The sequence below is a fragment of the Lactuca sativa genome, chromosome 4 (genome assembly GCF_002870075.4).
Source record: "Lactuca sativa cultivar Salinas chromosome 4, Lsat_Salinas_v11, whole genome shotgun sequence".
Taxonomy (NCBI): Eukaryota; Viridiplantae; Streptophyta; class Magnoliopsida; order Asterales; family Asteraceae; genus Lactuca; species Lactuca sativa.
Window position 1 is genome coordinate 162,627,033 of NC_056626.2, and position 16,276 is coordinate 162,643,308.

At 33.8% G+C, this 16,276-nt stretch overlaps 1 protein-coding gene across 3 annotated transcripts; it reads left to right on the top strand.

The window, feature by feature from the left end:
- The first annotated feature begins 13,174 nt into the window (after positions 1-13,174).
- LOC111921374 (uncharacterized) lies at positions 13,175-16,276 on the top strand. 3 transcript variants are annotated; one of them, XM_023916931.3, is made up of 8 exons: positions 13,175-13,534; positions 13,653-13,682; positions 14,109-14,182; positions 14,425-14,558; positions 14,794-14,877; positions 15,543-15,588; positions 15,664-15,764; positions 15,935-16,276. In XM_023916931.3, exons 3-8 carry the CDS (start codon positions 14,147-14,149, stop codon positions 15,990-15,992), a joined length of 459 nt encoding a protein of 152 aa, XP_023772699.1. In that variant the 5' UTR covers positions 13,175-13,534; positions 13,653-13,682; positions 14,109-14,146; the 3' UTR covers positions 15,993-16,276. The 3 variants fall into 3 exon arrangements, with proteins under 3 accessions (XP_023772699.1, XP_023772700.1, XP_023772698.1); XM_023916932.3 differs by having other exon boundaries at positions 13,175-13,415; XM_023916930.3 differs by having other exon boundaries at positions 13,176-13,682.

Below are 16,276 nucleotides of genomic sequence, written 5' to 3' on the forward strand. Positions count from 1 at the left end.
GACACTTACGAGGTCAAAATAAAAGTCTTAAATTAAATGACCTAATCCAAAAACGTAGCAGAAACAATTCGAAAAAAGGACGAGTTTAATGGGCGGAAACGAGTTACGACGATGCAACAAACTTCGGGTTGTCACAATCTTCAAGAAGAAGACCAACATGGATGGGAAGGTACACACCTATAAGGCGCGATTGGTTGTGAAGGGCTTTACTCAAACTCCCGGAGTTGACTATCATGAGACCTTCTCACCAGTTGCGAAGATAAAGTCTATTAGGGTGATGCTAGCCATTGTTGTATTTCATGACTATGAGATATGGTAGATGGATGTCAAAACCACTTTCCTTAACGGAAAGTTGGCAGATGATGTTTACATGAGTTGGCCAGAGGGTTTTGTCGATGCGAAGCACCCTAATAGAGTGTGTAAGCTTTAGAAGTCCATTTATGAACTGAAACAAGCATCTCGCAGATGGAATCTTTGTTTCGATGAGAAAGTTAAAGAGTTTGGTTTTCTACGAAGAGAGGATGAATCATGTGTATATGTCAAAGCTAGTGGGAGTATAGTTAGCTTCCTTGTATTGTATGTCGATGACATACTACTCATAGGAAACGACATTACGACCCTGCAGGAAGTCAAGTCATGGCTTGGGAAGTGTTTTGCTATGAAGGACCTTGGAGAGGCTTCCTATATTCTGGGAATAAGGATAGTGAGAAACAGGAGTAAAAGACTAATAGGACTTAGTCAGAATACTTACTTGGACAAGGTACTAAAGCGTTTTAGTATGGAGAATTCCAAGAAAAGGGAGTTACCAATCCAAAGTAATGCCAACTTGAGTAAGACTCAAAGTCCGAGTACCGAAGTCGAGATAGCAGAGATAAGCCCGAAGTTGGGCTGGGTCTTTACCCTAAATGGAGGAGCAGTGACTTGGAAAAGTTTCAAGCAGGAGACCGTAGCTGATTCAACGTGCGAATCAGAGTACATAGCGGCGAGTGAAGCTTCAAAGGAGGCGATATGGTTGAAGAACTTCATTGGAGATCTTGGAGTTGTGCCAGCTATAAAGGAGCCCATGGAAATTTTCTGTGATAATGAAGGAGCGGTTGCCTTGACCAAGGAACCGAGGGATCATGGCAGATCTCGACATATCGACATGAAATATCATTTTATTCGACATCGGGGGGAAGAGGGACTTGTAGTGAAGAGGGTATCGTCGGAGGATAACCCATCAGATCCCTTTGCGAAGGGACTGAGTAGGGTTAAGCACTTGCAGCACGCTAGGAGCATCGGGCTGAAGGAAGATATTAGTTTAGATTAGATAGTTTCGAAACGTGTAATAGATAAATGTAATTGACATTTGATGATTAAATAAAGGAGTATTATTTATAAGTAAAGTTACTGTCTTATGTTGGTTGTTTACCTATTGTTTCACTTTGCATGTTTTGACTTCATGAATAATAAGATTATTCGAACGTTCCACAATCGCTCATAATTTAGGAGTAGGTATGAAAGAAGATTGTCATGAATTGGTTTGTAGATTGTCTAAAGTGTATTAGAGATAGCAAAAGTTTGCTGCAACATTCATGAGTGCTTATGAATAAGATTTGAGCATTGGATTAAACCCGCGCTTGCTGGTATCACTTCACGGAATTTATCTCGAGTGATCGCAAGACGATAATATCATATGGTCTTAAAACCTAGATATATGGTTTATTGTTTTCAAGTTGGTTGTGCATTAATAATGTGTAAACGCATCAGTAACTTGATGTTATAAAACGCATTGTTGTGTATGATTTGATGAGTGAATGGTAAATGCATATAAGTCGAAGTTTATCTGTTCCTTTTATCCTAAGAGGGTAAAAGCGATATCTGGGTCCGTCCATGATTTGGCTTGACTTATGTGATGGACCAGATCAGGATTGAATTGATGTGTTCAATTAAGTTCTATGTCAGACGAATCAGATATCGAAAAACAAACTACTGGACAATAAGTATGACTATGTTCCATGTAATTGTCCACACGATATCAAGAACGGAGGACCGTCCGATCCCTTATCTAATTAAAGGACATGTTACTGATAAGATCAGAGTTCGACAACGTCTTTGAGAGCTACGATTGCTAATCGGATAATACCTGCATTTATAGTTACTAGACTTATCCAAGTGGGAGACTGTTGGATTAGTGTCTAAGTCTGTAACTATATTTGGTTTGTACTTGACCCGGTTATGCATGGTCCTTTTGGGTTGCCTTCACCAAAGCAACTAGATAGGATGATTTATGGAAAGAGAGAGGTTATTATGGTTTATTAATATATTATATGAATAATATATTAAAGGAGAAATCATATAGTTTAATTAATATTAGTCAATGATTAATTATGAATTAATTTTGTGGCTAAAAGAGATTAATTAAATAAAGGGGACTGGAACTGTCAATTGTGTGATAGATGGTTTTGGGCTGTGGATCTTCCTGGACATATGGGGGACGAAATTAGGAGTGGAAGCCCACTCTAATATTGGCCATAGAGGCCTTATTCCAAAAGATTCCCAAGCTGCTTAGGGCCTAATTCATCCAATTAGGGTTTTGACTGAAACCCTAGCAGCACAAGTATATAAGGACCCCTAGGGCTAGCAAAATCGGCCACTTGATCCCTTGGAAGCTTGGAGCCGATTTCTAGCCTCTCATCCTCTCTCCTAAACATCTTCCTCTTGCTTGTGGTGTTTGTGAGTCATTAGAGGTGTTACACTTGTGACACTAAGCTTCTTGAAGATCAAAGGATTCTTGAAATTATTGAAAGGTATTGTCTAAACTAGTTTATTATAGATTTCAATTTTAATAGTATGCTAGAATAGGGTATTCAAGTCTCAGATGAATTGCATGTACAATAGAGAAACCTAGATCCAAGCTTTAGGGTTTTGCATGAGCACATCTGATTGTTCTTTTGTATAAAACCCATCAAAAGAAACAAACACAAACACAAATTTGTATTTTGATTTGTTCTTAATTTTGTTTTGTGTCATGCATTTTTTTCATGTCCTGTCATTGTCATCGATTGATACCCAGCTGAAATACCCGACATTGGATGCCGCCAGTCGGAGGGTATTAAGCTTGACATTTCAGTATACAAGGTATCACAGTTCTGTCATGTTTGTATATGATGTGGTTCAGAAACTAAGTTGCCCTATATGTAACAAAATATTAAAAAGCAAGTATGTTGATATTTACAGAGAAAAAAAGAAACTAACATTCCTTTTTGTAAGTCACACAAATATACAAAGGAAAATACATAAAGTTTGTCATTTCAATATATAGAAATACATGACACCGGAAGATATTTCACTATTTAAAATAGTTCAAAAAAATGCAAATTTTCTTTTGAATATTAGTCTTAAACTCATTTTTTCTAATGTTCTTGCTATAATCAATTGACTTACATGGGTTTTTAATTTTTGAAAGTGTAGGAGAGATCCTAAGACGCCTTATTTTCTATTATAGAGAGATTATTTCATTTGTTCAGTGTTCACTAATGACCTTTCTTTTGAGTTGTTAATCGTTCATCTATTTGTCACCTTTATGTTTTAATTTCAGGAAAACATATGGAATTGGGTGATGGACAATTGTTAATATGAAGCTCCGAATGGATGGTAATTCTATTAACAGTTTTGAACAAAACTAAATTTTCCTTTTACATCAAATATCAAAAAATATAAGAACAAGAGTACGTTGTTTTGATAACTTGGTACAACTTTATTCCCAACAACAGAGGGTATAACACTAGTTAAGATTGAGAGCATTAGGATCCGACTTATTCGTGTTATTTCCCCCACTATTTTCGGGCCCAAAGCAACATTTTCTTCATGGTTTCCTATCTTTGAGAGATTAGCATAATCTTAGTCGTCATCAACATTTACAAATTTCATATTGTTTCACATCAATTCGACCAACATAACTAGCACCGAACTATTTCAGTTAATGGGGGTAATGGTTGCATTTGAGGTAAGACATCAACATTAAAGAAATTGTAATAATGTGAATTAAATCTAACATATTATTCTAGTTAAAAAAGGTTAAATCTAGAAATAGCAATGTCTATTCAAAGTATAATACATGAATAAGAAGAAACCTAAAAATACCATGTTGCAAAATAAACTTAGGATTCTAGAATACTCACGTGATGATCAACCATTAAGAAAAGGTTAAATGCAAGATATATCAATGCCCATTCAATGATTTGTTTATTGTAGCACCCTACTACATAATGTTTTCAAAGTATAATATCCAAATAAGAAAAAATTGAATTACAATGCTATAAGTCGATAGTTTTTGCAAAGTGCTATACCTTAAAAAGAAAAAAGTACAATGATGTACAATGAAAGCAAGATGTTATACTTAGGGGTGTTCAAAACCGGATATCTAAAAATTCGGATATCCGAAATTTCGGATAGTGGATTTTGAGCATCCGAATCCGTATTCGAAAATTCGGATACGGATTCAAATACCAAAATTGGATATCTGATATTTTATAATTTTGATCATTATCAAATTTCAAATTAGTCAAACAAGCTTTGTTAGCAATTAAGTAATAACTAATAACTTCCTGTTAATAGTATATGAGATAAAGTCATAAAACTCAAATCAAACAATTAAATGCCATTAAGATATTAGCGGAAAAGAAGATGATATTCACACTTAGAGTAGCTTAAATAGTTGAATATACATAGGATCAAAAATACTAAACATCCAAAGCCACTGAGATGGTATGGGAAATTAGGAATGAGATTTATCTATTTGAAATAAAAGCAACATAATCAATTATAATCGCATACACATAAATAGAAACTGTAACTAAAAATAAAAAATATAAACAGCATACGTAATCTATTGCAAAAGCATGAACCATATAAACAATTATAAACATAAACATATATAAAAGGTTAAATTTTCCATAAGTTTCATTTTTAATAAAAAGATCAACTAAAATAAAAGAAAATAAAAATTTATATTTTCGGATTTCGGATATCCGAACTATCCGAAATTTTAACTATCACTATCCGTATCCGAATCTGAAATATTGGATATCCGAAATTTCGGATAATTTCCGATCGGATTTTTTGATACTTCGGATCGGATTTTCGGATTCGGTTAGTTTTTAACACCCCTACTTATACTACACAACACATGACTTGTAAGCATGGATATCGTCTAAATATTTTGTTGCAAATCTTGTTCAATAATATCGAGGTGATAACGAGGAAGTTATTGATTTTTATTTTTCCCCTTAATAGGTAACCTCGATTGGATTAAAACAGCCCCATCGAAGGTGTTATGCTTTATCTGGAGAGCAAGGCTTGGTAGAATACCATCTACAACAACCACTACTAGAAAACATGGGGTTTTCCTACGGAAATTAGCTACGGAATTGCTACGGATTAGCTACATAATGAGATGCCATAATTTAGTAACGGAATAGCTACGGACGTCAGTCCGTAGCTATTCCGTAGCTAATTAGCTACGGAATGGCTATGAGATACCTACAAATACTATTTACCTACAGATTAGCTACGGAGTATGCTTTCCGTTAGAATTCCGTAGCTAAGTAGCTACGGATTAGCTACAGATTTTTCTTATTTTTGATTTTTCGGGCACCAAACGTTGTTTTTTTCGCTTCGTTTTTTTCACACCTCTATTATAGATGATTATCTATATTTTCACCAACATATAGCTATTAATATCGTTCATAAAGTCGTGTGCCCTTTCGGGATCAAGTACTCGTTTCACAGTTTAACATTGTAATGCCTATACTTTTCACCAACTTCTGATGGATTATGTTTGTATATATATATTTATATACATGAATGAGTTGTGGTATATGTGTACGTGTATATGTGTATGTATACGTGTTTGTTAGATGTATGTGAACGTATTCATAAGCATTATAGTGTTAAACCACTAAACGAGCAATGATTCTCGTATGTGCACACGACTTTATAAATGATATTAACAACTATAAATTGGTGAAAATATAGATAATCATGTATAATAGAGGTGTGAAAAAATGGAGCGAAAAAAACGACGTTTGGTGCCCGAAAAATAAAAAATAAGAAAAATCCGTAGCAAATCCGTAGCTAATTAGCTACGGAATAGCTACGGAATTCTAACGAAAAGCATATTCCGTAGCTAATCCGTAGGTAATAGCATATTCCGTAGCTAATCCGTAGGTAATTACCTACGGATTAGCTACGGAATATGCTTTTCGTTAGAATTCCGTAGCTAATTAGCTACGGATTTGCTACGGATTTTTCTTATTTTCTTATTTTCGGGCACCAAACGTCGTTTTTTTCGCTCCATTTTTTTTCACACCTCTATTATACATGATTATCTATATTTTCACCAATTTATAGCTATTAATATCATTTATAAAGGCGTGTATATACATACGAGATCCATTGCTCGTTTAGTGGTTTAACACTATAATGCTTATGAATACGTTCACATACATCTCACAAACTCATATACATCATCATCATCAACAACATCAACATCATCATCATCACCATCATCATCATCATCATCATCACCATCACCACCACCATCATCATCATCACCACCATCACCACCACAACCACCACCACCATTATCACCGTCATCACCATCACTATCACCGTTATCACCATCACCATCACCATCACCATCATCACCATCACCATCACCATCACCAGCACCATCATCATCACCACCACCACCATCACCACCACCACCATCACCACCACCACCACCATCACCTTTACCATCACCATCACCACCATCACCATCACCACCATCACCATTACCATCAACATCAATATCAACATCACCATCATCACCATCACCATCACCACCACCATCATCACACCATCATCACCATCACCACCATCACCATCACCATCACTATCACCATCACCATCACCATCACTATCACCATCACCACCATCATCACTATCACCATCACCACCACCACCATCACCACCACTACCATCACCACCATCATCATCTCCATCACCATCACCATCACCACCATCACTATCACCATCACTATCATCATCACGACCATCATCACTATCACCATCACCACCACCACCATCACCATCACCATCACCACCACCACCATCATCACTATCACCATCATCACACCACCATCACCATCACCACCATCACCATCACCATCACCATCACCATCACCATCACCATCACCATCACCATCACCATCACCATCACCAGCACCACCACCACCACCATCACCACCATCACCATCACCATCACCATCACCACCATCATCACTATCACCATCACCACCACCACCATCACCATCACCATCACCATCACCACCACCACCATCATCACTATCACCATCATCACACCACCATCACCATCATCACCATCACCATCACCATCACCATCACCATCACCAGCACCACCACCATCACCATCACCATCACCATCACCACCACTAGTACCACCACCATCACCATCACCGTCACACTATCAATAGTGATCGTCATCATCATCCTCATCGTCATCATTTATGCATCAATTTGTTGTTGTTTATGTTTTGTTTTAAGTTTAATCAGGATTACACTTAAATTGAGGAGGTTTGTTGGTGATTTTATATCATCAATGTTATTTAAGTGTAATATGATTAAAATTGTGATGAATTATGTTTTTATATGTATATTTATACACATGAATGAGTTATGGTATATGTATACGTGTATATGTGTATGTATACGTGTTTGTGAGATGTATGTGAACGTATTCATATGCATTATAGTGTTAAATCACTAAACGAGTAATGGATCCCGTATGTGCACACAACTTTATGAATGATACTAATAGCTATAAGTTGGTGAAAATATAGATAATCATTTATAATAAAGGTGTGAAAAAAAAAAAAACGAAGAGAAAAAAACGAAGTTTGGTGCCCGAACATCGTTTTTTTCACTTTGTTTTTTTCACACCTCTACTATACATGATTATCTATATTTTCACCAACTTGTAGCTATTAATATCGTTCATAAATTCGTGTGCCCTTTCGGGATCAAGTACTCGTTTCATTGTTTAACATTGTAATGTTTATACTTTTCACCAACTTGTGATGAATTATGTTTGTATATGTATATTTATATACATAAATGAGTTGTGGTATATGTGTACATGTATATGTGTATGTATACGTGTTTGTGAGATGTATGTGTACGTATTCATAAACATTATAGTGTTAAACCATTAAACGGACAATGGATCATGTATGTGCACGCGACTTTATCAATGATATTAATAGCTATAAGTTGGTGAAAATATAGATAATCGTATATAATAGAGGTGTGAAAAAAACGGAGCGAAAAAAACGACGTTTGGTGCCCGAAAAATCGAAAATAAGAAAAATCCGTAGCTAATTAGCTACGGATTAGCTACGGAGTTCTAACGGAATGCATACTCTGTAGCTAATCCGTAGGTAATTACCTACGGAATAGCTACGGAATATATTTTCCGTTAGAATTCCGTAGCTAATCCGTAGCTAATTAGCTACGGATTAACTACGGATTTTTATTATTTTTGATTTTTCCGGCACCAGAAGTCGTTTTTTTTCGCTCCGTTTTTTTCACACCTCTATTATATATGATTATCTATATTTTCACCAACTTATAGCTATTAATATCATTCATAAAGCCATGTGCACATACGGGATCCATTACTTGTTTTTTGGTTTAACACTATAATCCATTGCTCATTGTTTAACGTTGTAATGCTTACATATACATATACACACACATACATATACATAAGCACACACATACATACTTATACAAATATACATATTTCCCATAATTATCATATTTTTTCATTATTTAATTTATACATTAAACGTATATTATTTTAATTGTTTGTTTGTGTGTTAACCACATTTTTAATTTTTTTTGAATATTATTATTATTATTGAAAAAAAATAATGAAAAAAATAATAATAATAGTGAAAAAAAGTTTTAAGACTTGAATATTGAAAAGAAAATAATAATAATAATAATAATAATAATAATAATAATAATAATAATAATAAGCACACACATACATACGATCATAAAAAAAAAGTTTTAAGACTTGAATATTAATAATAATAATAATAATAATAATAATAATAATAATAATAACAAAATTGTGAAAAACATTGTTTTTCAAAAATAATTATTAGGTATGATTTTTTTTTTTTAAGTTTTCAAAACAAATTTTTATAGTTTTAATTAAGGTTGTTATGATCTTAACGATCTCATCTAAGTATATGTTATTTGTATTGTTTATGGATAAGATTAATATTAATATTAATATTAATATTAATAATAATAATAATAATAATAATAATAATAATCGAAAAAGGAAAGTGTATAAAATTAATAGGAGACTAACATAGCAAGGATGTGGCATGCCCTGCCGGATGGTAATTGTGTCGGTTAGGTATGCAGGAGACTCGAGTTCGATTCTTATCCCACCCCGTTTTTCTTTATTTTTCCAGAAACAAAATAAAATCAATTGGAGTCTAAACAATTAAGGAAGTGGCATACCCGGCCTCTTGGTAAGACTATTGGTTTAATAATTAGGCTCAAGTTCGATTCGTGCAGCAACATTTTTTTTTTTTTTTTTTGCTAGCCGGTGTCTCTAATTTATATGCCCCTTTTCTCCCCTTTTCTGTCTTCCCCTTCTTGCATCGCAGCTTACAAGAACCAAAAAAAAAAAAAAAAAAAAAAAACGCTACTGGTGGTCGAGGCACTCTTCCCCCTGGTGGCGGCGCCCCTTCCTCCTCCTGCACTTTTCCGACGTCGACGGCACTGCCACTGCCGGTGCTTTTTCCTGCTGCATTTTCCAGTCACCGAGCCAAAGGTAAACCCTAGTTTTTTTTTTCTTTTTTGTTTCTTTTTCAAAATTACTTTGTTTTAGGTGTAATTTTGTTGAATGTGAGCTAGTAAGGTTGATTTTTTTGTTGAATATGAGGTTTTAGGTTGATTTTTTTGTTGAATATGATGTTTTAGGTTGATTTTGGTGTTTAAGATTTGTTAAAATTACTCCATCAATGTTCGCTTTTTTTTCGCTTCATCCTTATACAAACACAAGAGATTTGTTTATGTATATCATTTGATGATCGTTATCTAACGTCAAAAACCCAAAAATGCATAAAAGCCCATTTGACACACATATCAAATCCAATTGACTTTCTTTTTCTTATAGTTTCCTCTTGGTAAATTAATATCAATTCTCGTTTATTAAAAAGAAAGCAAAATATAATTTATATAAATTTTATGTAATTTTCAGAATTGAAGAAATTCAAAAAGAAATAGAATTTGGTATTTAGATAATAAGTTGACGTAAGTAGGAGTTGATATTTAATTTATTAAACTAAATACGAAGAAAGTTAAATTAGATTTATGGTGCGTTTAACTGTGAATGGTAACAAGCAAAACACAAACATACACATCTTTGTATGTGTATCGATGATGAATCTAAAAGAAAAAGCAGAGCCTCAATGGAGTTTAAGAAACATATACAAAGAGACAAAGAAAGGGACTCCATCTTCCCAATCCACCCAGTCCACCAGTCGGATAGCACGCAACAAGAGGTATGTTGATAATACTAATTAAATTGATAATAAACAAAAATATGTTGCTATTATGGTTAAAACTTAGGTAGTTTGGTGAGAATATTGATTAAATTGATAATAAACAAAGTATGTTGCTATTATGGTTAAAGGTTATGTAGTTTGTTGATAATATTGATTAAATTGATAAAAATAAATATACGTTGCTATTATGGTTTAAAAGTTAAGTGTATTGCTATAATTATAAACTAAAATGCATTGTTACAATAAACTAAAATACATTGCTATTATTGTTTAAGTATTGAATTGTGTCACCATTTTTTAGGTTGATAGGCTGCGTGCGCAAGTTTCTGTCATGGAACAACAACAACAACAACAAATGAAAGAACAAATGGAGATGGTTATGAGGATGATAAATATGTCTGGAAATCAACCCCGTGCCCCCCCCCCCCCCCCCCCCCCCCCCCCCCCGAGGACAATTGATAAGTATTTTGGAACAATTGAATTTGTAAACACTTGTATTGTTTGCTTGTTTTGTTATGCCTAATTTGTATGGTACTTGAGACATTTGTATGGTATTTAAGACAATAAAATTGAATGTGTCAAAGTTGGTATTAGGGACATTTTTTTGTGTATTTTGGACAAATTGAATTGATATGGTATTTGACAAAAAATGAAAATTTTAAAATTTATTTTTTTTGATAAAATGAAATTAGCTACGGACTAGCTACGGAAATCCGTCGCTAAATAGGTCCGTAGGTATTCCGTAGGAAGAAAGTCAATTTTAGTCAAACTTGAGTTCTGTCGTTAATCCGTAGGAAATCCGTAGCTAAACAGTTCCGTAGCTATTCCGTAGGAAAATACTTGCGTGGGTAATCCGTAGGAAATCCGTAGCCATGTTATTCCGTAGCTATTCCGTAGGAACATACACCCGTGGGCAATCCGTAGGTATTCCGTAGCAATTACTGGCCGTAGCTATTCCGTAGGTATTATACCTACGGAAATATCCGTAGCTATTCAGTAGCTAGTCCGTAGCAATTCCGTAGGTAAAAATTTCCCACAGACATTTATGCTAAGGGCATTTTCCATAGCAAATCCGTAGGTATCGCCTTATATCTACCGAATAGCTACGGATTGTGTCGTAGCTGTTGCCCTAGTTTTCTAGTAGTGAACTCTTGCTAAACGAGGTGTTTGTATTTCAACGACACAGCGTTCACTCTGCGATAGAGGTGAAGATGAATCGGTTGGTGTGGTATCCCTCGACAATTATTCTCAAATGTTGGTGAATTATTGGACTTTGGAGCGAGATGAGGAAACTGTCCAAAGAAACGCAAGAGATTTATGACAATTCTATATGGTCTCTTATGGCGAATCTAGAGAGCTAGAAACAATAAAATTTACAACAACGTGATTACATCTCCAACTACAATCGCTGATGATGTGATATCGATGGTGTATTATTGGCACAAACATAGAAAATCTCATAATTCGTGTAAATAGTTTAATTGAGTGGTGTTGCTCACCATTCCACTATTGTAATTTGTAAGTTGTAACTCTCATTTTGCCCTCGGCTAGTTTCTTGCTAGCCGGGTGGCTTTTTTTTAATATTATTTGCTGTTTCTAAAAATTAAATCTTTAAAAAAGAATAGAATTTGTCAAAATATGACGACACCAATGCCTCTGTTGGAAGTAAGAATGTTTTATTCAACTACAAGAAAAATCCTAAATAGCTACGGAAAGTTGCTACAGAATCAAAATCCATAGCTATTCTACTATGAAATATGCTACGTAATGGCTTATCGTAGCTATTTTGCTATGGAAATGGCTATGGAATTGCAATGCGTAGCTAAATCTTGAAAAGCTACGAAAAGTTACTATGGAATCAAAAATTGTAGTTATTCTACTACGGAATATGCTACAAATTGACTACTTGTAGCCATTTTGCTACGGAAATAGCTACAAAGTTGCATTTTCGTAGCTAAATCCCGAATCACTACTGAAAGTTGCTACGAAACCAAAATTTGTAGCTATTTTACTACGATGTATACAACGGAGTTGTTGGCTGTAGCTAGTTCGTTACGAAACTTGTTACGAAATCCATATATGTAGCTAGTTGGCTACATCATTAGCTACACAATCCAAAATAGGTAGCTAGATGGCTACAGAAGTGAAATTCGTAGCTATTTTGTTATGAAATTCGTTACAAAATAAAATTTTGTAGCTAATCTACTATGTAACTTGTTACGAAAAACTTGATCATGGATATTTATGTATCAAACTTGTTTTCTAATTTGCAAAATAACTACGAAATCCAAATCCGTTGGTATTTTACTACGGAATATTTCGTAGTCAAGTAGCTATAGAATATATTTCCGTAGAAAATATAGAAATTTCTATAACCTATTCATATACTCTATTAATGAATGAGCATGGTGGTTATGTACAGTAGAATTTATGCTCATTCCACATTAGCCACCAATCTTTTATCATTTACATTTACTACCTTTGACTATTTTGACCTCCCTTTTTCCCTAAATCGTTGTTTTCCTTTTCCGTGTTGGGCTGTTAGGCGGGGTCAATGGGGACACACGTTTGTTGTTCTTCATTTGCGTCAACGCTTCTTCCGGTTAACGCTGCCTATTTTCCCAAGAAGAACACCGCCTTATTTTTAATCAATACCAATTTCTCTCAAATTCATCTTCCGTCTCTTTCATCCCACTTGCGAAAGGAGAGAAGCATCAATCGCATCAGCTTTGTCTCTGAACCCTAAATTCCAGCTTTGCTGATTAAGTTTATTTCCAGGTTTGACGATTCAATTTCTTTATTACAATAATTCAATGCGCCGATTGCACGTTTGCCTGGAGCACGAAATTAGAGAAGCATAAATCACTTTAATTTTGTCTATGAACCCTAAATTATAGGTTTGTTGATTCAGTTTCTTTCCAGGTTCGCTGATTCAATTTCTTTACTGAATTTTTAATATGAATTTGTCTTTTCAAAAATATGGCGACGACTTCATCGACGTTTGGACGGTGGAAGACTTTCAGGAAACATTCAATCGTCTAAAATGTAAGTGCGTTTTACTCACTTTCTAGAATTCCTTGTGATTAAACTATCCATTTATGTATATTGCAAATTACATGTAAATGATATCATTATCATATCTTTTACATTTTCAATTTTTAATCTCGCTGCTTGGAACGAGTTTTTTTTTGTCATGTTACTAATTGTGGTATGATTTTTGCTACATTTATGTTACTTATCACATCCTACTTGGCGAATTTCCATTGTTTCTAATGTTTTGATACATTTAATTGTAATACCTGCTTACTGCTTCACGTTTTCTACTGTCATCTATGTGTTGATAGAAAACTGTCCCCTGATTTGTGTGAAAGTAGCTATAGCCTACTATCTATAAATATACAGTTAAGGTTGACTTATATTGCTTTTGTAGTTTTTTCTTATTGTATTTACAAATTTTCTCATTTTTCTCAGCTGACTTCCAGATTAAAAGAGAGATCTCTATAACGAATATGATGAGGCACCCTAATATTTTCAGACTCCATGAGGTATATTTAAAATGATATGATATGTATGCTTGTACTCACAACTTGTTTGAAGAAATGCCTTTTTGTGTTCATGTGCCTGTATGGAAACTCTTTGACCTAATTAGAATCTTTCATTTGTCATATAACTAACAATGTTATCTTCAAAATGTAAATCTTGTATGAACATCTTCTCGAATCTTGGTCATTTTTGTGTGTGAGTTAGTAACCGAAATGTTAATCTTGGTTGAGTTTTTATTTTGCAGGAAAGTGAAAGTAAAGATGATGAAATTGATGATCACAATGATGACGAAAATGATCTTGAACAAGAAGCAGATGCAGAAAAGGAGGTGGTGTATGGAAAACCTCCAGAAGTTTTGCCTCCAAAGGACACTGATAGGTAACTTTCAAAGAAGGTATTTGTGTCTTTTGCCAAGTGATGAAGTTTTATTAAAAAAGGGAAACAAGAAGATATCATATATGTTGCGTAATGCATAATAAACTTCCTTTCATATATTGGTTTCTGTTTTTGAGTTGGCATTATGACATTTTCTTTACAGTTCTTTTTATAGTTACTTGTACTATTAATTCAGATTTCTCATCTTCATTGTAAACTCGAATGGAAATGTGTGCAGGGTTTCCCCGAATATCGAGATGGATGTGCACACGTTCTTCGTCAACAGTGAAAGAGTCATAGATTACTTGAATTCATTAGAAAGGTATATTTTTTTTGGTTATTTTTCTTAATTGCTTGAGACTGGATATGAAGCTTCAATTATTTTTATTGACTAATTTCACCATAAAGTCAAATCTGAAACAAAAGAATCAACCTTAGAAATCCGATTTATAGGCATATGTTGCAAAAATAATAGTCATATATCATAATTCAGTCTACATTTCCTTCTAATTTTTAATTTTATAAATGATTAATATGAAAAATATGGTATTCAAACTACTAAATGATCCAAGCATTTGTGTGAAGTGATATTTATTTGACTTTAAGCCATTTGATCAAGTTCTGTTCTCACTATTACATCTGTTATGGACAAATGGATCATTATTTTGTGTTCTTGAATTTTCTTTTGAGTTTATTGGGAAATGTTTAAAATATGCAATTATGATGATTGATCTTATGTTTCCACTTCTAACCCAAATCCAGAAATCCTTGTAGTTGTATGAACTTCTTATTTCATTCCGTCATATTGTTGTATGTGCTTAATCTGTTCTCTCTGATGCTATTGTATGTGCTTCTTATTTCTTAACCATTTATTTTTTATTAAATTCAAATAAATATTAATCCGTGAGCTAACAAAAAAATGCAACATATTTCCACAAATGGAATGGTTTTAGGAAGTGCTTTTATTTTATACGAATCTTTTGGTAGGCCGTCAAAAACAGCTTTTCTTCTTGCATATGAGTGTCCTCAAGAGGTATAAAAAGTGAACAACTTTGTACTAAATCTAATTTAATGAATTAATTAGCATTAAAACAATTAATTGTTGCAGATTGGTTATTATCGGATCTTAGTGAGGTCCGATTTACTGTATTTAAAGCCCTGTTCTTCAACTTTCTCTCTGCATTGGTGGCACTTGCAGGAACTGCTTTGGTTAGTTAATTTTTTTTTAATTAAAGGAAAAAATGATATATTATATTAGATCGTTTATTAAAATGATAAATAATAATAAATAGACCAAATAATAAGCCTTATCATTAATTTTATTGTATCACTTTAACCTACAATCGGTTAATACATTTTTTATTTCTTGCTTTCTGCAGGTTCATTTTTACAGATTGCTTCAATGGAACTCATCCACTTGCATCACACTCCTATTGATTCTAGACTCGCAAATGCGTTGCTGCAGATCAAGTATGAACTAAATGTACACATTTAGATGAGTGATAATGCTTTGTAAATTGGATAATACTTCTTTATTTTGATTTATTTTTCACCTACATTGCTTTCATAGAAAAATAAATAAATAAAATCGATAACATATTGTAAATACTGAAGGTTTCCAACCCCCGCAGCATGAGGAACCTTCTCTAGTTAAATTTATATTTAGTACATTATCATATATTTTTATGAATATTATAATTGGAATATTGGATTTTGTTGAA

Excerpts from the sequence above, each read along its gene's own strand:
- LOC111921374 (XM_023916930.3), top strand. The coding sequence starts at position 13,595 with ATGAATTTGTCTTTTCAAAAATATGGCGACGACTTCATCGACGTTTGG. Across the intron at positions 14,878-15,542 it reads TACTTGAATTCATTAGAAAG|GCCGTCAAAAACAGCTTTTC; the intron begins GTATATTTTTTT and ends ATCTTTTGGTAG. Across the intron at positions 15,765-15,934 it reads CACTTGCAGGAACTGCTTTG|GTTCATTTTTACAGATTGCT; the intron begins GTTAGTTAATTT and ends TGCTTTCTGCAG.